Here is a 25,052-nt window from a genome sequence, read left to right as displayed (position 1 = left end):
AAAAGATCTGAAAACAATTGGTGAATATTACAAAAAATGGAGGCTCCAACGCAATCCAGACAGAACAGAAGTATCAAGCTTTCACCTTAATAATCACATGGCAGATGTCACTTTGCATATCTGCTTCGAAGGATGTTTACTACGATGCAATAAATTTCAAAAGTACTTGCGCGTGACCCTGGACTGCATGCTCTCTTACAAACAATGCCTAAGAAACGTTTCTGGTAACTTAAGAACCCATAACAACATAATACAAAAACTAATAGGCACAACAGGGAGCAACAGCTGATAATCTACGGATTACAGCTCTTTGCCTAGGTTTCTCTGTTGCCGAATATTGCCCACCAGTGTGGCTAAATAGCACACATGTTAAACTTGTTGATAATCAACTAAACAACTGGCTTCCAGCTCTTAGCAACATTGTTCCCCCAAGTCTGTGCAGGACTAAAGCTCTCTTACAGGAGTATAAGAAAATCTTGGAGAACACAGCCCTACCAATACACATAGATCTCTCAGTTAAGTGTATACGACAATTGAGATCCAGAAACCCACCACTACAATTAGCCCAATTACTACAACAATCTAACTCTTGAGATGCTTTGTTTTATGATTCTGTAAACTACACACATTTAATTCTAATATATAAGGTTACTGATACTAATAAAAACAGTTCCTAGGATATAAGGCATCTTTTGATTTCATGGTAATATCATAGAAGCACTTAGAATCAAGAACTTGTGTTAATTAAGTTGAAAAGGATTTCAACCAAGTACAAGAGCAAGAATTCATTTTAGTTGTGTAAATATAAGTTCAGTATAATTGTCACCACTTGAAACTAGGACCTAGATCACTGTTGTCACAAACTTATTTCAGAAAGTGCACTTAAACAGTGAATTTTTCCATATAATTCTGAAACATTGGAAAGATTTTCTTTCATTTATCAAAGTGGTCTCTTATGGAGAAAAACAGTTTATTATTGCTACTCACTATAATGCATATTTGTAATAGTACTTCATGGTATTAAACAACATCAGAAGAACAAAATAATTTGAATTACTAATATTTTACTGGATTTCAATCTTCGGAGAACAATTACAGTTTTTATAAAGCATGCGTGCACACACACACAACAGCACTAAATTGGATTATTTGCAGAAATACCTCAAATGGTAACCAAAAAGGAATTCGTGTCCTAAGCACTATAAAAATGAAATTAATTCAGAGAAGTCAAGCTAAATGCAGCCTTAAAATGACTGTTTACCCATATCTTAGGCATGATTATGTAGCCATACTTATTGAGGTTACATGGAGTGTTTCATAGCTGATATTGATACTAAAAATATTTCTCAACCATTGCCAATTTCTTCATTCATGGAATTCTTTGAATAGCATCTCTTCAATATTTCACCTTAACTTACACATTGATACAGATAGTGTCGGTTCAATGTCAGTAAATGTAAACTCATGCATGATTAGATATCCAATGTCATATTATATTGGTGGTATTATGCTAGAACAAACTGACCAGGCTAGGGATCTTGGAGTGTTAGTAGATAGCAAGTTGAAGTTAATGGGTCGTGTAGCAAAAATGAAAAATACAAATCAAAAGATAATTGCAGTGCTGAAAAAAACTTTCACGTGTAAAGATAAGGATGGTATTTTGCCTCTTTACAAGGCCTTGATAAGATCTCACTTGGACTATTGTTTTTAAGTCAGGTCTCCTGGTTTCCATTGTGATTCTGATACAGTGGAGAGAGAGTGTTAAAAATTGATATCGGGATTGTGAAATATCAAGATTACTGATTATGAAGACAGATTGAGACTTTGTAGACTGCAGAGACTAGCAAAACAGAAGAAAGAGGGGTGATATGATTGAGACAAACTTCTGAAAGGATCATACAGAATTCCATTTGATGGAATTTTTCATTTTATGGAGGGTGGGAAAAGTACAAGAGGGCATCCTTGGAAGCTGAGAATGAATGCTGCTAAGAAGGGGTGAGGGCTAGTTTTTTTCTCTCATAAGGTGTTGCTTGATTGGAATGGACTGCCATTGTATGTTGTGTGTGCAACCAGTGTGAATGAATTCGAGAATAAGTATGATAGCTGGTGTGTGTGTGTGTGTGTGTAGTTTGTGGCCTCTCTCAATGAGTCTCTGACTCCCTGAGATCTCTTAATAATAATAATAATATATGTGGATGATATATTTGCAGTTTGGAAAGGCTCTTTCTCTAAGTTACTGCAGTGTCTTTGCAAAATAAATGTACTTCATCCTAGGATCCAATTCAGTTTAAAAAGCGAAATAGATAATACTTTTTTTGAGATCTATTAATTCTTCGTAAAAACCAGATTACAGCGTAGAGTTTTTAGAAAGTCTCATACAGGCCATTATATCCATGCTGAATCTCAGTCATTCTGGGACCTTATTACATTGTGCTCATTCTTTTTCTTCTGACAAATGTTTACAGAAAGAATTACTTCTTCCTAACATGGATTTTAGGCCAGGTGGCCTGTTCCTGTCTCATGGTCTTCTGATTCTTCTTTTTCCACTTATTTTATATCCGTATAACATTTTTGGTAGTCTGCTGTTGATTTAAATGTTCGATTCATTCAATTTAAATGTTCAATCCATTTTTGTTTATACTGTCTTATGTAGCAATTAATTGGTTTTATATTCAAGGATTGTAAAATTTGTTCATTTGTTTTATAGTCCCATTTGGTATATCCAGCTGTTTTTCTGAGAAATTTCATTTCTACTGTTTGAGTTTGTTTTTCATCTTTACTTTTTATGGTCCATGTTTCACTTCTGTATAGTAAAGTTGGTTTTGACAAGACATTATATAGTGTGTTTTTGTGCTAGGGATGGCTTAAATATATTCTTTATTATGCCATTTACTTTGACAAAGTTTGAAATTTTAGTGTGTGTCTTTTTCTTCTTCGTATGATAAATCACATCCCAAGTATTTGAAAGTATTTACTTGTTCTGATATTTTATTATCTATCATTATTTTACTTCTTATTGTGTTTTCTCCTTTGAATGCCGTTCTTTTTTTTTTTTTTTTTTTTTAGATATTGTCATATATTGTTTTGAGATATCATTTAATGATCTTTGTAAATCATCTTCTGATGTAGCTAATGCTATTTGATCATCTGCAAATAGTAGTGTATCAATCCTTCATTTGTGGGGTTATTTGTATACTATATGGGTTATACTGTTTCTAGATTGTTATAATTTTATTTATATATATGTATATCATCATCATCTTCTTCCTTATACCCTCTTTTACCTTGCGGTGTCGAGGGTCCATTGATCATCGGACCACACTCCGTTTTACAGGATAAGGTGGTCAGCCTTATGCCCCAGTGTATCCTATGGCCTGTAGTGTTGAGTTCTCAAGGCCAGTTTGCCTGCTTTGTGGGATGAAAAACCCCAGAATAAACTGGGGAAAAAACCCTGCTGTCCACGCCCAAGACTGGCTAACTTGGCTATGGCTGAGGAAGATCCTTCAGCTCCTCACGTCACTGACAGGAATCGAACCTAGGACACTCCTTCCCCAGGCATATGGTTGCGAAGCGCAAAGCCACTAGGCTAACTGCGCGGACGATATATATTGAAAAGCAAAGGTGAGAGAGGGTACATCCTTGTTGTACTCCTCTTGATATATCTTTCCATTCTGAGTTGTGTTCTAATTTAAGTGTTATTTTATTTCCTGTATATATTTCTTGAATGGATTGTAAAAGTTGGTTTGGTATATTTAAATCGGTTAATATTTTAAACAATTTTTGTCTACTAATTTTGTCAAAGGCTTTTTCATAATAAAGGCCACGTGCGTTTCTTTTTGAAATGCTGTTCTCTTTTCTATTAATAATTTTAGAGTAAAAAGTGGATCTATGCAGGATCGGCCTTTTCGGAAACCATTTTGCTCTTCTAATAGTTTGTCTTCTACAGTACCGTTTAGCTTCTCTTTTATTTTCATTTTACACAGATTATGGACTCTACACTACAACAGTGTTAAAAATAATTATTTGAATTTCCCAACATTTTTCCCTTCATGATAAGGTCATCGTCTGGAGTACACACACACACACACACACACACACACACACACAGGGTGGTTCAAAATTCCACATACAAACTTTGAGGGGAGGTAGAGAACATCAGAATCAATCATATTCACATAAGAAAGCATGACTGGAAGCTCCACCCGAAAGTGATAGGTGGCACTTCCAGTCATTTTATGACTGGAAGTTTGTCAGTGCTCACCTGGGGCTTCCTCATTCAGGCTTTCGATGTCATATGAAGAATATGCGTCGTTTGCTGGTTAGCTGACAGTAATGGACGAGTCGCTGTACAAAGGTATCGCGGAAGGTACCTAAACAGACATGTACTGCATCAACAAATGTTTGCACATTTGCATCAGAATTTGTGTGACTATGGATCATTCAGGGATCGCAGGCATGGTAGTGGGCGGTCATGATCAATGCGAAATCCCACTATGGAGAAGGTGTTTCATGCGATGGACAATAATCCAGAGACAAACAAACATACCATTGGCTCTGCTATAGGAGTATCTCTATCCAGTGTATTGCGCGTTTTGCACTCTGAGTCCTTGCATCCATTTCCTCTGCAACGGGTCCAGTTACTGATGGCCGAAGATTATCCTCGACGTGTGGAATTCGCACAGTGGTTTCTGCAAAAAAGTGCCGTAGACCCAGATTTTCTAACTTGTGTTTTGTTCACGGATGAAGCTTTATTTACCTGCGAAGGGGTTTTCAATCACCACAATTCTCATGTGTGGGTCGATGAGAACCCACACGACGTGCAATCACATGCTGCACAACAATGCTTTGCCATTAATGTATCAGCAGGTATCGTCGCTGACTGTTTAGTCGGTCCGTATCTGTTATCACCCTGACTGGACTCCCACAAGTATCGGACTTTTCTGGAAGAAGTTCTGCCTGATTTATTGAACAATGTTCCAATGACTGTTCGTCAGTAGATGTGGTTCCAACACGACGGTGCTCCAACCCATTTTGGCATTTCTGTGTGTCAGTATTTGGACAGGTTCTTTGGGGCTCGATGGATTGGGCATGGTGGACCCGTCGTATGGTCCCCATGCTCACCTGATTTATCGAGCATTGATTTCTTTTTGTGGGGGACCCTTAAAGCCATGGTGTACGAAACGCCTGTTGTCTCTGACATTGTGTCAAGGACCTTGTGTGCAAGAATCACCATCAGCGCTGCTAATATCCAGGAAACTCCAGGTATTTTCGAAAATGTAAGGCAATCAATGCATCGCTGGTGTCAGGCATGCATCACTGCTAATGGTCGTAACTTTGAGCACCTAATGTGAAACCATATTATGTATCAAACTACTGAACTGTTCGGTTATGCCTAAAAAAAGTTTTTTACACTACTTACTGCCCAATGTTATTTCTGTATCTTTGTCTCTCTGTTAGTACCTTCTGGTGGCATTTCTGGTCATGCTTTTCTATGTGAATATGGTTGATTTTGATGTTCTCTACTTTCACTCAAAGTTTGTACATGGAATTTTGAACCACTCTGTGTGTGTACTTGTCTGTATATATACACACACACACACACACACACACACACACAGACAGACAAGCTAAATTTCATTTCACATAGTATGCTGAAGAGACAATGATTTGATCAACAGTTATTCTACTGGCCTGACCTCTAGTGAAAATAACATTTCATTAAATAAATGAATTGAAATAAATTAACTACATCAGAGCTATATTCTATTTAAGACAACAACAGAAAAACATTCTTTCATATAGATAGTTTTGTTACAGTGAAAATGATGTCCTAATTTAACATGACAATTGTTATATTAGATTTAGGATCCTGGATTACCTATGATTCTATTTAAAATTAACTCTTAGGGAGAAAGGATAAGTGAGTAGAATATGTGCCTTTCATATGCTTGGGATTTTTAGACCATCATTATTGTTAAGATTAGGGTGATTGTTAAGAATCTCACAGGCTTCCGTAAATTTATGTTCATACCATGTTTTGGTGTGGTGTAAACAACAGGTGCTTTTCTAGTCAATTCTATGTAAAGTGTTCAGGACATGATCAGAAAGACCAGCTTGGACATAGTTATTATATTTAATGTGTCGTTTATGTTCCTTTTTTCTGATAGGAACTGTGCATCCTTTCCCCTATATAGGGTAAATTACAGGTGCAATGAATACGGTATACTCCAGGGTGGGCCAGTGGAGGGAGTGGATCTATGGATTCATGGATCCACTCCCTCCACTGGCCCACCATGTAAGTTCTTTAATTTTGCAGAAGGTCAGGCCAGTAGAATAACCGTTGATCAAATCATTGTCTCTTCAGCATACTATGTGAGATGTAATTTAGCCTCTGTATATCTGTATACTCCAGATAATGACCTTAATATGAAGGTCAAAATGCCAGGAAATTAAAATAATTATTTATACTGTATGCTCATTGATGTGAGAGCCTTCAACACTTCTGTGCATGTCAGAAGAAGGAGAATTCATTCCGATAATAGGGTAATCATTTATCCTTGTGGGATAAATTGTTTATTATTACACGTCAGAAAATTAACTTTTCTTTTATGAATATTGTAGTTTTTAAAGTGGTAACTATTTTACTTGTATAACAGTTGGAAAATTTATGTATAAAGCACATGATTTTGCATTCAGCACGAATTGACTCTTCTTGGTACGTTGCCAGAATAGTGTCTCTGATATGTGGTCGGACAGTAACAATGTTATAGAGTCCATAATCTGTGTAAAATGAATGCTGATCACTGTAAGTCTAAAGGAAAGCTTCTCTTTTAATATTCCTGTATATGTTTTATATCCTGTATTTAGCAGACTAATTCCCCTATAGTTATTGAAATTGTCTTTTTTTCCTTTTTTATTGATTGGGATAACCAGTGTTCTTTTCCAAGAGTTTTTCCCCAACAGCCAAACCATATTAAAAATTTTCAGAAGTCTTTCATTAAATTTTTCACCTGCCTTTTTGTATAGTTCCATATTTATATTGTCTTCTCCTAGTGTTTTCCTATTTTTCATCTTTATTGTATTTTTCAGTTCTAACATTGTGATATTTTCTGTTAGGTCATTCTTTATTTTATAAAATTTTATTTCATTCTTCTCATCTGTAGATTTTTGAAATAGGCCACCCATTTTTCTAAATCTGCTGTTTGTATTTTTATCTTTTCTTTTATTTCTGTGTTCATGTATTTTATTACTTTATAGGTTTGATTTGTGGCTTAAATATATCCTTTTCTAGTTCTGTTTACAAAATCTCTCTCAGTTTTTTATTTACTTCTCATTTTGCAATTGCACTGTTTCTTTTATACTATATTTCTGCTTTTATTGTTTTGGAATTTAGCCATTTCTGGTAATTGTCTTTTTTTATTATTATTATTATTATATTTTCTATTTCTTTGTTCCAGTGTCATAATCCTCATTTTATAATTCATTTGTGCTTTATTCCCATGCTTTCTGTTGCTGTTTTTGTGAGAATTTGTTTCCCATTCCTCTTCTATGTCACTTGATTCATGTGGAGTTTCTGTTTTTAAGTTCATGCATTTTTGATATTCTCCAATTTTCCCATTCCTCTTCTATGTCACTTGATTCATGTGGAGTTTCTGTTTTTAAGTTCGTGCATTTTTGATATTGTTGACTAACACGCGGATCCTGTAGTGCAGAAATTTTGTAACTCGGTTGCTAAGAATTTTCAATTTTATGTATTTTTAGCCACTTTGGTTTAAATTGAATTTTTGCTGGTACCATATAATGATCAGAATTTAATTCAAAACTTTTCTAAAATTTAAAATTTACAATAATGTAGTCAATTACTGATTTGCATCCTCTGGTTGACCAAGTATATTTATGTATTTCCTTGTGTTTAAACAGCGAATTCATTATTCTCGTATTATTATAAATGACGATCTCGCAGTCTATGACCATTTTGATTACACATATCTTCGTCTAATTTACCTGTTTGTTTTGTATTTTTTGTTTCCTGTTCTGGCATTTAAATCTTTTGCTAGTAGTAAATAGTCAGCTTTGTTTGTTTTTATCTATGGCATTCTGTAATTCTTTATAAAATATATTACTGTCTTCTTTTCCCTCATCTGGTGCATATGCACCAATTATTATGTGGCCTCTTAATGTCTTGAGTCTAATTTCTATTAGTCTTTCGTTCAAATAGTTATAATATTCAATATTGTTCTTTAGAGATTTATATACCATAATCATTATACCTGCTTTTGCACTTTCTTCTTTTTTTTTACTCCACTGTAGATTTGTATATAGTTGTTTGTTTATTTTGTACCTTTGTTTCTGTTACTATACATATCTTTATGTTAGCTTGGTTTAGTTGTTTATCAAGTTCCTCTTTTTTGTATGCAGTGCCTTTCACATTCCATGTTGCAATCTTCATTATGTGTTCCTTTTTCTAATTTCGTTTACCTTTTCCTGAATTGTGATCTTTTCCCTGATAATCTGTCCGGTTTTTCTGTGGATGAGACTTGAAAGTATATTGAAATTCCCCAGGGCAGGTTACTAGCCTTTTGCTGGGTAAATCCATTGGTAGGGCTGCTACCTAACGTCTCTGGATAGGCAGATCTAACAGCATTTACTCTGTTAGGGTGTTAGGGTTATACCCTAAGAAAGAATTACAACATATTAAATACACCTTATCAAATGGTTGTAATGATTCCTTCATCCAAAAGCATTTAAAAGTTATGGAATTTCTGCCTCTTCTAATCCAGAACTTGCATTCCTATCCCTTATGTGCAAGGCATTTCTGAACATATAATGAAAATTTTAAAACTGTAGAACATTTTTGTTGCCTTTTGCCCTTCTATATGTAGGATATGCTGATGACATATGCTTAGTTGGAGAAAATGTTTGAAGACATTAGAATAATATTCAGAAAACTTAAAACTTCTACAAACAAACTAGGATTACAAATCAACCGGGATGAAATTGAATATTGAAAAGTGGATAGAAATTGCAGTCAAGGAGAAAATGATCAGTTCACCATTGATAACCTGGAATTTACAAGGGTTGCTGCTTTCAAAATATCTTGGAACATTAATTACTGAGATAATAAAATTATTACAGAAATAAACACTAGAATACATGCCTCCAATAGATCTGTATCATTCACTACATTTTCTGTCAAGCAGAGTTTAAACATAAATATACAAGACAATCATTAGACCTGTTTTATATAGAGCAGAAACCTAGAGCATATTCAGACCAATATGCAAAAGCATTGCAGATCTTTGAAAAAAAAAATCCTCAGAAAAGTATCTCTTACAGACCTGTAAGAGATAACACAACAGGTGAATGGAGAAGGCATAATCAAGACCAGAACTTGCAGGTTGAGATGGCTTAGACATGTGGAAGAATGGGTGAAGACAGAATGGCTAAACAATCATTCGAGATGCGACTTCTTGGAAAACCTAGGGGAAGACCATGACAACACTGGGAGGATAATATCCAAAAACACTTAGACTTAATGGGAATCCTGAACCGTACTAAAAGAGTCCCAAACAGAGAGGAATGGAAAAAGTTGGTACTTGCAGCAAAGAACCTTACAGGTTCAGCAAGCTAAGGAAGAAGAATGATTGTATGGTTACGATCATACAATCCTACAATTAAGAAGACAAGTGTCTGAGGGAGGTTAGCACTGTGTTTTTTATATATGATGCATGAGACAATTCATAAGGTTTTTCTGTCAGTGGTACTTTGATAAATAATGAAATAATATCAAAGCTATCATGATGTCTGAATTCTTTTAGGTTAACATTCAAGGTTTTAAATTTAGTAAGTTGAATATTTTAACGGAGGGGTGAATTGGCTTTGGGGACTGGCAGATAAAGTGTTTTTACTTCAAAAACTTTGTTGGTGGAGCTGTCTGTGCTGTCATCTGGAGTGTGAAAGGAGGAGATATTCATTTTGTGAATTTTTGGAGATTCCATATATCTGAATCAGCATCAGCTCTGAAGCTGTTCCTTAACCCCAAACAAATATGGTTGCATTAATTTTACAATGATCTGAGAGATTGATCCCACATTTAGCCTGAATTAACTTCATTGTTATCTAGCCCCCAGATCAGTGATTGCAAACCTATGACATGCGTGTCAGCACTGACACACTTGAGGGTTTCAGATGACACACCTTGGATGTTGAAAGATATTGGTATTCTGATGAAAAAACTGATAAATCGTGTAAGATTACTCTCAGTTAAGGCAAAGGTAGGTTTCAGTTCATTGAAGGAATTATATTTTATTGTTAGCGTCTTTCTATTTTATTGTGTAGTTAGCTTATTTCTATTTTATTTTGTAACTAGCCTATAAAATGTAAATGTCAACTTAAAACAACGATTGTTATAAGTTTACATTTTCTTTCTTAATCCTTATAATTTCTGCATGGTCATATGATATTATAAAAACTTATAAAAATTATTATCAATATTATACGATACAAACTTATAAATACGTGCTTTATATATTATAAACTTAAAGTTTTCATTTGACTTCTGTGTGAAATTCATTCATGCATGCATTCCAAGTCTCTCGACTGAGTAATACAAGTTCTAAACATATTTAAAACCACTTTAACAGAAAATATAATTCACAGCATTAAATATTGAATATATCTGAGTAAATAATGAAAACATTTTTATAGTTGCAATAAATTCATTAAATTTTGTTAAATAATGCAAAGTAACAACTTACGATGACGTCACAACAAAACCTACTAAATAGCTGCTATTTAGTAGCATGATAGAGAATAAAACATAACAAGATTGCTACAAACGTATCTGTAATAAATCTGGCAACCCTGCTGAAAGAAGTAGTGGTAGTCTTGCGTGGTCTGCCACTTAAGTAATTTGAGTTGCTGGTATATAATTTATTTCTAGTAATTGTTAGTTCTTATTAATTATTACTACTTAATTACTGCTGTATATAATTGTGCTCTTTTTTAATTTGTGAACCATTTTACAATGGCAGCTAGCACTAATAAAAAACTAAAATTATCACAGAAAGGAAGTGGAAGAAATTTTCAAGATGCCTGGACCAAACAATATGGTGTTATTGATAGAGGCGATAAAGTTCTCTGTAAATTGTGTGGTAAGCTATCTGTGAGTTGAACTTGGAATGTAAGAAGACGTTTTGAAACTAAGCACAAATGGCTCCTAGTAAAAACTTGAAGAGTGCAAAGAATACATATCGCAACATCTAAAACTGGCAGAATCACAATCAGGGACTTTAATTAAATTTGTTTCAGCACCTTCAAATTTAGTAGCCGCAAGTTACAGTATTTCACATACTATTGTTGAACATTGGAAACCACTTAGTGATGGTGATTATATTAAAGAAGCTTTCGTAAAGTGCGCACCATTGTTATTTGAGGACTTTCATAATAAGGAAGCTATTGTAAAGCGCATGAAAGAATTAACATTAAGTAGGAATACTATTAAAGATAGAGTTATATCAATGGATGCTAGTATAGAAAATCAAATACAACAAGACTTGCACTCATGCCATTTTTTCCATTTGTCTTGACGAAACCACACATATTACGTCATCAGCTCAATTGGCTATTATTGTAAGGTATGTTCATGGTGATTCTATGCATGAGGAATTGATAAAGTTAGAAAATTTACCTCAAAACACGGCAGGTAAAGACATATGCAACTGTGTTGTTAAAATGTTCCGTGAAAAACAGATTTATCGAAAATATTTTAGATTACAACTGATGGCGCACATAATGTGGTTGGCCATAATGTCGGTTTTATCAAACAATTTACAGAATATGTTGGTCTTCCCCTGGTTTGTTTCCATTGTATTATACATCAGGAGACACTGTGCGAAATCAGGCTTAAAGTATTTGGATGATGTGATGAGAATTTAATTTAATTTAATTTTAAGCAAAGTTGAATCAGTGTACAATGGTCTATTAATGTACAATAATACTCAATGGTTGAGTCGTGGCCAAGTACTTGAACGGTTTGTTGAATGTTTAAATGAAATGAAATTATATTTAAATACGAAGAGCATGGAGCACAAATTTTCTCAGTTGAACGATTCTGCTTGGCTCAGTAAGCTGATGTTTTTCACAGATTTTTCATTGCACCTGAATGAACTTAATATTCAATTGCAAGGTTTCGGAAAATCTGTCGATGTTATGTTTGGCACAATCAAGAGCTTTGAGAATAAACTCAAAATATTTCAACGTTATTTAGAAAGTAACAATTTTAAGTATTTCCCAAGAGTGAAAATTTTTTTTTAACGAAACCAGCCCCAAAAATCGTGAACATCATATCAACCAATCTATCGAAGTTCTAAAGTCAGTAACTGAGCAGTTTTCTTCTAGATTTCAGCAATTTCGAATGCTGGAACAAACAATCCAATTCATAAAGTATCCTGATGAAACAGAATTCGTAGATCTTAAATTATATGGCTTTTAGTGGTTGAATTTAAAAGATCTAGAAATGCAACTAGCTGACTTCCAGTGTAATCCTATCTGGAAAAGAAAGTTTAATGCCCTTAGGAATGAATTAGAAGAACATAAGCTGGAACGTCTGCATGATACCTCGTGTAAAAATTCAGACTGTGAAATTCTAAGCTAGCCTTCCCAAAAACTTTCATGCTCTTAAAATCTTTGCTGAAGCTCTTCTATATACTCTTGTGAAACTCTATTTTCTGCCTTAAATAATATAAAATCGAAAGGGAGAAATAGATTGAGCAATGATTTGAATTTTCTACCAGTACTCAGCAACAGAAAGGTCATTAAATGTAATGCAAATTTGTAATTTCACTTTATTAAATTAATTGTATAATATGAATTCACAGATTTTATATCAATGTCCTATTAAATAAATAGCCTAATATGATATGTATAAGTCACCATCTATGATTATATAGTTAATAGTTAAATTTATAATGCGTGTATGCAAGTGGCACATCAACAACGTCAATATTTAAAAAAAAAAAAAAAAAGATGTTTGACTCACCTGGGTAAAAAGGTTTGCCATCACTGCCCTAGATGGTGCCTTACTGGTGCATTAATTCCTTTATAGTTAGTTTGGATTTTTCTGTTATAATGTAATTGAGTTCCGTGTGTCTCACCGTGTTTGTAATTTTGTACTCTGAAGATTCTACTTCGAACATTAGTGAAACACTAGTAACAGTTTTATTTATTTATTTTTCTTCTCTTGTTTGTACCTGAAAGTACTAGTGTATTATGAATAACCACCAACACTTAAGCCTGGTATTTGTTTATTATATAGTACATAGTTAGACTCTTTCCATTAGACAATCCAAAGAAAATTCAGGAGAATATTAATATAATTAAATAGAATCTGTTTGTGCACCAGTTTTTCATTCCTGAAGTAGTGATAATATATGGCTAACCTGCTATTGTTTTTGAGTATCTTACTGGCCTTCACCTGCATTATCCTTAATGCAAAACCTAAGTGTGCCATTGAAGTTAACATATTTAATACCTTTCATTCACCATGACCAGTAGGATTGCTAACTACCAAGTCAGTCCCAGGGTATGGTTTTGCAGTTTCTTTCCAGTGGATGTTCAGTCCATCTTCCAAATATTTTTGGAGTATAAATGTATTTACTACATAAGAATCCAATCATTCTTAGAGTTTGGTTTATTGCTAACTTAAATGAATGCTGTCTATGAGTAGAAAGTTGAAATAATATAATTCCTCAACAGTTTTTTTCCTCATTCATAAATATTAGGTTTCATTGAAACAACTTTTTTCATCATTCGTGAGTTTCATGCAGATGAATGGAAAGACAGGAAGAAGCTAATTGATACTGTTCTTATGCAAATGCACCTTTTAAAAAATAAGAATAAAAAATGGTTATTCTTTTAATACAGTGACAGTTTGTTTTTTTAACTTCTGACCACATATTGTATTATTATATTATTAAAATTCTTTTAATACAGTGACAGTTTGTTTTTTTAACTTTTGACCACATATTGCATTATTATATTATTAAAATGTAGGTGAAGTACAGTATTTACTTGGTAGTTATATTTTTTAGGTTTCCAGTACAAACAGCAATGCTGTAGCCCCCATTAGTGTTCAGACAACTGCTGCTAATAGCCACGTAGCTAATACTACGTCTCAAGTGAGTACCAAATGCCCTTTGAGATTAGTTAAATTAAATGTTAAATGTAGTAGGAAACAAGTTAGACCTTTTCAATTTATTTTTCCAATACATTCATGAAGTGCCAGTTGTGCAATTGTGTAAAATTACTCCATTCTTACTGCAGTTAGCTAATTTATATTTTAAATTTTAAAAAATTGAATTTATTTTTTAAATAAATCATTACAATTTTTTCAATATAAATCCATTGTTAATTTTTTTCCAGTCTTTAATCCATCCATGATATTAGCATACTATAAGTGCTATAAACCCTTTCAGTCAGTGTAACATTTTTTTTTCTTGCAAACTCAAAGTATTAGTGATCAGTTATAACCTACTAATTAAAATAATCAGTAGGTTCAAGCACCAACAGATTGATCATGATTTGACACTATTAGCCACTGAGGCCGCTTTTTCAATTTAAATATTAAAGGATATGACACGGGAGAGAAGATGCAAGGAATAAGAAAAGTCTCATTATGTTATTGTTGGCAGTGTTGTTTCCCCACTGTTACGGACATAAGAGTATACAGAGGGTTTGATATTGGAAGATATTGCACATTAAGTGTTGAGGCAGGATAAAATTTAACTGAATATTGAAAAGAAGGATGTGTAATAGAGTTTAGAAATTAATCAGAGTTAGACATTTATCAGATGAGAACTATAGACTCAAATGCACAAACATAATTAAAAAAAAAAAAAACGGAAAGAGTTTGAAAACAAGAACCAAACCGTGGAGATTTGGTGGCAAACCTTAAAGAAATCTTGGATTGATTCAGCCAGAGAGTTACGTGGTGAGGTAATTTGTAAGGATAGAAAAATCAGAACTCCATGGTGCACTCAGGACATTAAAGAGGTAGTCAAGGAAAAGAAAACATATTGAAAGTTCCTGGTAAGTAAAGCTACCTTGTGCTCTTAGGAAATACAGAGAAAAATGTAAGAAAGCAAAGCATTGCGTAAAATTAGCTAAACAAAAGTCATGGGGAGACTTTGGTAAGAACATAGAAAATAAATATGATTCAGTAAGGAAATTCCGTGAGTAGACAATTAAAATTATAATAACGGAATTAACTCACGTAAAATATTATTTATTAGTATAATTTTCGCCTGAGTATCACAGGCATCTTCAGTACTTGTATAAAGCTAATTAACCTTTATTGACCTTTTTTAGTTATCTTTCATTTGCTACTTAGGTGGTGCCTTTTGTAGTTGTCCATTATTGTTAAATTAGCTAATTAGTAATTATAATTAGTAATAATGCTTACTTGTATGATTTCTCTATTTTATTAAACATGTTTCTTAGTACCTGCCTGACCTGTTGATAATATATGAATTCAAACAGCCGCTCATAAAAATATTGACAAACTTAGTGTGAAGAACCCACGTGTATGATTAAACAAAGCGAGCCACGACTGCATGCAAGAAATTAGAGTACTGAACATAAGTTTTATTGTAGTTTAATCATTGTGTACCATTCTGAGAGAGCCATCCTGGGTAAGAGTCACATCTATCCTCGGTATTGGCTGGCGCAGTTATAATATAAATTTTGTCAATGCTCATCGGTTGGACTTATTCAGAATGATGTGTAAATGGTCACGTCCCACACAAGGACAAAGCCCTAAACACTAAGTAACCTACACATGGTTAAACTATAGAGAGGCCAATAGGACTGCTTATTAAAAAGGGGGAGATTTAAATAAAGAACGGAATAAGTGTAGTATGTCTTAAAATTGAAGATTATATATGGGAATAAGAGATAAGTTTAACAGGGAAGTAATAAGAATAAACAGCATATAAGAACCAATGAACAAAAAAGCGACATAACACCTTCTTATTGTTAAAAGCTTCTAAGCACGAATATTTTTTCAGGATATATAAAGCACACTTCACTAAATATACACACCAAGGAATTTCTAAAGTCCTATCAATCTATTAGTAAATCAGTCACTAACTTATATCACGTTCTCTTAGAACAAGCTTCAAGAACTCATATGTTCAGAATTAAACTGTTATTATGGCAATACGCTTCCCTTTTAGTATATTCACAAAAACATAGAAAGGATTTCCTTACCGGAACAATTGGTATACTTTGCCTATTATCACTGGTTCTTGAAAACACTTCTTTGCTTCTTAATAGCTTTCTCTCTCAGCTCACATTAGTACGAAAGAAACTTGGTTTTTAGTAGTGGTTTGGTTGGCTTGGGAACACATGCCTCCTCCTTGCTTTAAATTAGCTATCCTTCAGGTTTCCTTGGCAATCCTTGTCATGCCTCTTGTCCTTCACTATTACTGGACGAGCAAATGGAATTCCGGATACGAACAAGAGCCCGAGAAAAGGTAAATCAAACAACAGAGAACTCCCTTGTCTCTTCAACCCGGTTTCACTAGTTCCCGCTTCTTTCTCCTCTCTATATCAACAGCGCATGTCTCTTCTCTCTCATTTTCGCGCCAAAAAATCCGGTTTGTGTTGGATTCATTAACACAGCATAACAACTAGTGCCAAAATATACTCTGGCGGATAACTTCGTAATTTCTCACAGCACTCAATTTCTGTTATGTTGGCTATGTCCTTGTCAATGGTTTACATAAGCGGATTAAATTCAGAGTTTCCATGCACAGCTTACATAGGATATATATACTCTACAAAGAATTAGCACAAGATAAATAACTAACAACTATTAGAATATATAATTATGGAATATACAACAGTAAGTAATAATTTGATATTTATCTGATCAGCAAATTTGGCTCAGGGAATGACAGATCATGTTAAATCCTGAATGAAACACTATTATCATACATTTCCTTTCATTCAGAATTTAACACCGCAACTGCAAAACTAGTGTTACAGACAGAAAAAAGGGCATATTCTGCGAGTTCTGTTGCCACTGGCTGCATGCTTCCTGCGCGAAAATAGACAAAGCTACTTATCGAACTTAACCAGCCGTTCTTCTGTTCGCTGTGCCTCCCTTCGGTAAAACTACTTCTGAACATAGGTAAACGTGTCGAAAACCTCGAACAACACATCAATGCTTTAAATGAAACTTTTACCTGCAAAATACGTGCAGTTGAAGCTAAGCTAGAACAAATTTAAAACCAATGCAAGCTCTACTTTGCCAGCGAAAGAACTTCGCGATCTAATCGCATCAACGGTAAATGACTTGGAGGCCAAACACAAAAAACTCAACGCCATCATTTTGAACTTCTGGCAGAAAATGGAAATCATTACAAGAGGACATCAATAAACTAGCTGAAGAATGCAACATCGATCCTAAGAATATCATCAGGTGCCATCGTTTCGGGCCTATAAATTAAAGGAAGGATGGAATGAACTTTCCACGCCTAGTAAAAGTGACTTGCGACACGCCGATAAGCACATCAAAAATAATAACAGCAATTAACAACAAGTTCAAAGACACCTGTCCCCAATTGTGCATACTTGCACAACCAGACTTATCATGTGCACAAAAGGAACAAAGACACCAGCTTCGAAGACAACTAAAAGTAAAACGTCAAAATGGCGACAACAGTTGGATCATCGACTACAGTCAAGACAAACTGGTGAAAAAACCAAGTGATGCCACTAGCAGCCACCATGGAGACCAACCTGCAGGCACTGCATAGGAAATGTGCAAGACCCATGCAGTCCAACATATGACTCTCAAAAAACCTACACATCCACTTCACCAACATCCGTGGCCTAAACTCCAACCTGAATAGTGTCCACTACCATCTACAGTCTACCAAGCCCCACCTACTCTTCCTGACAGAAACTCAAATCTTACCCCCCCAGCACCACTTATCTCAACCTTCCAAACTACTCACTCTTTAACAACTTTTGTCCTAAGGGTGGTGTCTGCGCATACATCCGCTCTGACAAACCTTGCCAGAGTGCACCTAACTTTGACCTTCTTTGGTTGAAAATATCCCTTCCCCACCCAGTCCAATTCATCTGCTGTCTTTATCGCTCCCCCAACACAACCAACCACCCTGAGCTCTTTAATTTCCTCTCCCTAAAAATAGACTTTCTCCAATCCCACTTTCCCAACAGCGAAATCGTCCTCCTAGGAGATTTTAACGTCCACAATGCTAGCTGGCTTTCCTCCTCCAGTTGTATAGATCTTGCAGGCAGAGATGCTGAAACATTTGCCATCACTAACGACCTTACAGACCTTGTCCAGATCCCAATCAGAATAAGAGATAACCAAACCACTCCCCAAACACCCTAGATGTCTTCCTCACCAATGACCCCTCCAAATACACAGTGAAAGTAGTGAGCCCCCCTTGGGCAATTCTGACCACAACCTAGTACTCATCTCCTCCCTCATGCAACAACGTTTACACAGACACTCCCATACAAGTGTAGTTTGGCACTATAACAGTGCCAAGTGGGACAGCCTCTGCAACTTCTATGCTGCATTCCCATGGTTGCTTTCGGCCTTCCAACCCAAACATATGCGCCAAGCTTATTACTAAAGTAATCCTCACCAGCATGAATACATACATTCCACATAGCACTCTGAACTGCCATTCCCTAACTAAACCCTGGTTCTCCAAAAGATATGCCAAGGCTGTAGAGATGAAACACCAGACATACCACAACTGGCTGAAATCAAGAACCTCATCCTCCTTCAAAAGCTTACACCGAAGCCCATAATAGATGCAAAAAAAAAAACAATCAATGCTTCAAATACAGAGTTCGAAAAAGCAAAAAGCAGGAAACTAGCAGCCTGATCAAATGGCAGCCGAGCCTTTTGGTCTCTAGCCAAAGCAATTGGCTGTAACTTCTGTCCAACACTATTCCCATCCTTATCATACCCAGATGGCTCTACTGCATCAACACCCACAAAAAAAGCCAATCTTTTGGCTTCAAATGAATGCATAACTGACGAAGGTAAATGTCCCCCAACCATTCCAGATACCCAACATACAATGTCCCCTATATCCTTTTGCCAGGATGAGATCAGAAAACTTCTGTCGAAATTAGATACAAAAAAGACTCCTGGCCCTGATGTCATTCCCCCAATTGTTCTGAAAGTTTGTGCTCCAGACCTGACCCCTATCCTATGTCACCTATATATACTCTCTTACTCCACTGGAATCTATCCCACAAACTGGAAATTGGCCTATATTCAGCCCATTCCCAAGAAGGGTGTCAAGTCACTGCCATTCAGTTACTGCCCTATCTCGCTTACCTCAGTCCTGTCAAAAGTAATAGGAAAAATCAATTCCCAACTCCTACACTATCTTGAAGACACTCACATAATAAATGACCGCCAGTGTGGATTCTGCCACCACCAATCAACAGGAGATCTACTCACATACGTCACTCATCTCTGGACAAATGCTATGGAGAGGTTTGGCGAATCTCAAATGGTTGCACTAGATATCTCCAAAGCCTTTGACCGGGTCTGGCACAAAGGCCTACTAGGCAAACTACCATCATTCGGCCTGATCCAGAACTTCTGTAGTTGGATTGCCAGCTTTCTGTTTGGACGCACACTGTGTGTGTGATGGTGGATGGCTCCCTATCCTCTCACCATTCAATTAATGCTGGGATCCCACAAGGTTCTGTCCTCTCACTAACTCTCTTCCTGCTACATATCAATGACCTGCTGCAATTGACCTCCAACCCAATATACAGCTTTGCAGACGACAGCACACTACACTCCTCACTTGCATTTGATAAGCCTTACCCTACACAGCTCACCTCAACCTACAGAATATCAACCACCACCACCTTAAACCCCGATCTCCAAGCCATCCTGCAGTGGAGTTCGAATTACCTCATAAATTTCAACTCCAACAAAACCCAGTTCTGTACTATTTCCCATAAAAAAGAACCATTTTTTCCAGTATCCTTTTTTGACGATACCCAAATTTCCAGACAGATTGAGATCTTGCTTCTTGGAATCACCCTCACATCAAACCTCTCCTGGCATAAATATAACACAACCATTGCATCCTCAGCCTCAAAAAAACTAGGATTTCTTTTTCGCTCAAGACGTTACTTCACCCCCGAACAGCTATTAAATACTGCTCCCAGATATGGGGTGAGGCCCCTAAAAAAAACTCTCTCAAAATGCTTGACTCGATACAGAGGAGAGCAATTAGGCTTATCAATAATCCATCCCTTACCAACTCCCCGCCCACTTTCACATAGACGTATAGTTTCTGCAGTATGTATATTCTACAAATATTTCCATGGGAAATGCTCATCTGAAATAACATCAATAATTCTTCCACTCAGTACTAAGCTCATTGGAACACGTGCAGCTCCTGCACAACATCCCTTCACAGTACACCTAGAAACAAATAAGAACAAGTTATTTTTCTTTCATCCCTGCAACTGCTGCATTGTGGAACAGTCTCCCACCTGCTGTGTTTCCCAAAGAATACAATTTAAAGTCATTCAAATCAAATGTAAACAAATTCCACCTTTCCCAACCCACTTCCCATCGGTACTAATGTACTATTTGTTGAACAACCAATCTCCTGTGTAATGGCTCAACATAAAATATAAAACAAAAAGCAATAAATACAAAATATTATATTCAGGCAATGAAAATCAAGGAAAAGGAGTAGCCATAGTATCATCATCAAATTCCTAACATGTACCCTCAAGGGGGTGTACAGGATATGATAGTACTACATGAAAAATTTACACCATTACTAACTTCCTATCTACAATTTTCCTCCAAATCAGTCTGTTACTTGTCAAGACTCCAACATTATCAGATCTTATATTTTTATCGTCTAAGGCACTTTGAACCATATCAATCCACGTATATCTTGGTCTTCCTCTGGGTCGTTTTCCTGCCAACCTGGCAGAGAACACTTGTTTTGATAATCTTTCCTTGCCCAATGTGTTTAAGTGACCATACCAACTGAGATTAGCTCTGCTAACTCATTCCTGGATGCTGGCAATGTCAAGTTCTTTCCTAATATCCTCGTTTTTAATATGATATTGCCATTGATGCCATCTGTTCGTGCCCCTCATCTTTCTCAGGACTCCCATATCTGCAGTCTCTAGTCTTTGGTCAAGTGTTTTACTACTGACCCAGCTCTCAGATCCATAAGTTAAAACTGGTTTGAACACTGTCTTGTATACAGCTAATTTACTGTTCCGACTAATTTCTCTCTTATTTCATATGAATTTATTCAATTGACTTCCTACCATACCAGCTTTGTTAATTCTATTGTCTATTTCTATATTTAATTTACCATCTTCACTAAAATTGTGCCTAAGTAGCTGAAATGTTTTACTTGTTCTGCAGGTTCCCTGTTCACAACACAGTTGACATTTTCAACAATTCTACCTATTTTCATTGTCTTTGTCTTTTTAATGCTGACCTTCATACCATATCTATTACAACAGTTATTCAATTTAGTCAGGGAATCTTGCAAACTTGTATTGGATTTATTTAGAAGTATAACACTGTCTGCATAAAGCAAATAGCTCACATTAACATCTCCAATTCTGATATCATGTTTAATACCACTTTCCTTCATTATGTGATCCATATAGATAATGAATAACAGAGGGGATAATGTACATCCTTGTCTCACACCAGATTTAACATTAAACCATATCACTGTACTTCCTTCAATTCTAACTACTGACTTACAACCCTAAATACAGACTAAGTATTGCTTGATATAATGCCTCATTGACACCATATAACTGTAGCATATTGAATAGCTTCTCTCTTGGCACCTTGTCATATGCCTTTTCCAGATCGACAAAACTTAATTAATACAGATCTTTGTATAACAAAGATCTGTATTTATGCTTTCTCAACTATTTGTCGTAAAGTGAAGATCTGATCCTGACTGCCTCTATTTGGCCTGAATCCAGCTTGTTCTTCACCAAGCTTTTCTTCCACAATTCTTCTCAACTGTTTCTCAAGTATACTTGCATACATCTTGCCAGTAACACTCAGTAGGGAAATACCTTTGTAATTCTCACATTCAGTTTTATTTCCCTTTTTATATATGGGCACTATTAGAGCTCTACTCCAATCATCTGGAATTCATCCCTCTGTCTAGGCTTTCTGAACTATGCAGTGCAGCCACTGTAAGACTCTTATGCCACCATACTTCAGCATTTCTGGTCGAATTTCATCTACTCCTGCTGCCTTTCCACATTTCAAGCCTTTGATGGCTTTTTCTACTTCAAGTATGGATATATATGTTCCTGACATACAGTCAGGAATACATATCCATACAGTTGGGCCTGTTGAGTGTTTTTTACCACTGTGCTCTCACTGCGTGTTTCATTTAGCAATTTTTTGAAGTTATTACTCCATACTTCAGGATATCTTTTTTCTCCTGTTTTCATGTCACCTTTATCATCTCTAACTCCTTTTACAACACTCTTTCCTCCATTTCTAGGCTTCTTCAACAACCTCCAGAATATCTTACCACCTTCTTGATATTTATTTTCTATGTTCTTGCCAAAGTCCTCCCATGACTTTTGTTTAGCTAGTTTTACACAGTGTTTCGCTTTCTTACATTTGTCTCTGTATTCTCTAAGAGCAAAAGCTGACTTATTTGCCAGGAACTTTCGATATGATTTCTTCTTTTCCTTCACTGCCTCTTTAACTTGCTGTGTACACAATGGAGTTCTGATTTTTCTATCCTTGCAGACAACCTCACCACACGCCTCTCTGGCTGAATCAGTCAGGATTTTCTCTAAGGATTACCACTGAATTTCCAAGGTTTGGTTCCTGTTTTCGAACTCTTTCATTTTTTCTTCAATAGTTGTGTATTTTAATCTATAGTTCACATCTGAGAGCTGCTCAAGTTTTATTCACTTTAAAACTTTCTTACATGTTATTCTTTTCAATATGAAATTCAATTTTATCCTGCTCAAGACTAAATAGTGATCACTTCCAATTTCAAATCCTCTGTACACTCTGGTGTCCTGCACCAGGGAGAAAACATCACTATCAACAATAACATAGTCAATGAGACTTTTCTTATTCCTTGCCTCTTCTCTCCATGTGAATTTTTGCACATTTTTATGTTGGAACATGGTGTTAGTAATAACCAGTCCATGTCCTGAGCAGAAATCCAACAATTATTTGCCATTATTATTAGCTTTGCTGTTTTCCCAAAATATTTTTGTATGTCTGACAATCATTTCCTACTCTGCCATTCAGATCCCCAACAAGGACCAACTTTTCTTTTTCATTGCTTCAGTTGCTTTTTCTAAAGCAACTGACACAATGATTGATTGATTCAGCTAGAGAGGCATGTGGTGAAGTTGTCTGCAAGAATAGAAAAATCAGAACTCCATGGTGGACACACGAATTTAAAGAGGCAGTGAAGGAAAAGAACAAAGTGTATTGAAAGTGCCTGGTGAATAAGTCAACTTTTGCTATACAAGGAATTAGAGATGATAAAGGTTACATGAAAACTTGAGAAAAACATAACTTTGATTGATGTATGTAGTGATTACTTCAAAAAATTGCTAAATGAAACAGTGACAGCACAGGAGTAAAAAACACCCAACAGGAATGCAATTAAGAATACATATCTATACTTGAAGGGTCAAAGCTGTATAACTGAGAGGAGACCTCCACATACCCTTTAAAGGAATGCGGAGAACCGACCAGGGCTTCTGACCTAATGTCCAATCCTCACCTTCTCGTGGTGCACCCTGTTGTGTATCTACTTTGATACTGAACGAACGAGGATGGGCTGGCAATTTGGGATTTAGCCGACCAAATTGTATTCTTATTGGTTAAACCAAAATAAAAAATGATGGTACAACATGACAAAATTTCATGCCGGCTGGGGCGTCGCCCGGTTAAACAAGGCCCCCTTTGTTTTCACCAGGGCAAACAGCAAAAAGTCAGCTACTGGAACAAATCTGAAAACAAACCCCAACTCAACATCACCGGAGTTAAAGATCGGTACTATCAACGTAAGAAGCCTGAATGGCAAAGAAAAGGAGCTGGCTGAGGAATTAGATAAGTACCATATCGACATAATAGGGGTGACTGAAACAAAAAAGACCAAAACTGGTGAGATCTTTCTGAGCAATAAATACAAAATGTTATATTCAGGCAATGACAATCAAGGAAATGAAGGAGTAGCCATAGTATTCAACACAAAATACGAGGCTAATGGCAGTCAGTCTCAAGTAGAGTAATGTGGGCAAATATGAGAATGGGGAACTGGACAATGAGACTTATTTGTGCCTATGGTCCCACAGAAGGTTCTACTAAGGTAGAAGTGGAGGAATTTTTTGAGGCTTTAGAAAAAGCAACTGACACAATGAAAAAGGAAAAGTTGGTCCTTGTTGGGGATCTAAATAGTAGAGTAGGAAATGATTGTGAGACATACAAAAATATTTTGGGAAAATTCGGAGAAAAGAGCAAAGCTAATAATAATGGCAAATATCTGTTGGATTTCTGCTCAGGACATGGACTGGTTATTACTAACACCATGTTCCAACATAAAAATGTGCACAAATTCACATGGAGAGAAGAGGCTAGGAATAAGAAAAGTCTCATTGACTATGTTATTGTTGATAGTGATGTTTTCTCCCTGGTGCAGGACACCAGAGTGTACAGAGGATTTGAAATTGGAAGTGATCACTATTTAGTCTTGAGCAGGATAAAATTGAATTTAATATTGAAAAGAATAACATGTAAGAAAGTTTTAAAGCGAATAAAAGTTGAGCAGCTCTCAGATGTAAACTGTAGACTAAAATACAGAAATATTATTGAAAAGAAAATGAAAGAGTTTGAGAACAGGAATCAAGCTTTGGAGATTCAGTGGCAAACTCTGAAGAAAACATTGATTGATTCTGCCAGAGAGGCATGTGGTGAGGTTGTGTGCAAGGAT

At 35.7% G+C, this 25,052-nt stretch overlaps 1 protein-coding gene across 2 annotated transcripts in view; it reads left to right on the top strand.

Annotated features, from left to right (window-relative positions):
- Positions 1-25,052, top strand: part of LOC150096621 (transcription initiation factor TFIID subunit 4B-like) — a 383,016-nt gene that overhangs the window by 77,895 nt on the left and 280,069 nt on the right. For both annotated transcript variants that reach the window (XM_090407990.1, XM_090407989.1), the window contains exon 5: positions 14,091-14,177. In XM_090407990.1, coding sequence (XP_090264116.1) covers positions 14,091-14,177 — 87 coding nt within the window. The remainder of the gene's footprint in view (positions 1-14,090; positions 14,178-25,052) is intronic.

This window comes from Typopeltis vanoorti, chromosome 18, assembly GCF_054136105.1.
Source record: "Typopeltis vanoorti isolate ZY-2024b chromosome 18, IOZ_Tvanoo_1.0, whole genome shotgun sequence".
Lineage (NCBI taxonomy): Eukaryota > Metazoa > Arthropoda > Arachnida > Uropygi > Thelyphonidae > Typopeltis > Typopeltis vanoorti.
Note: the sequence above shows the minus strand (reverse complement) of the source record. Positions and strands in the feature narration are given on the sequence as shown.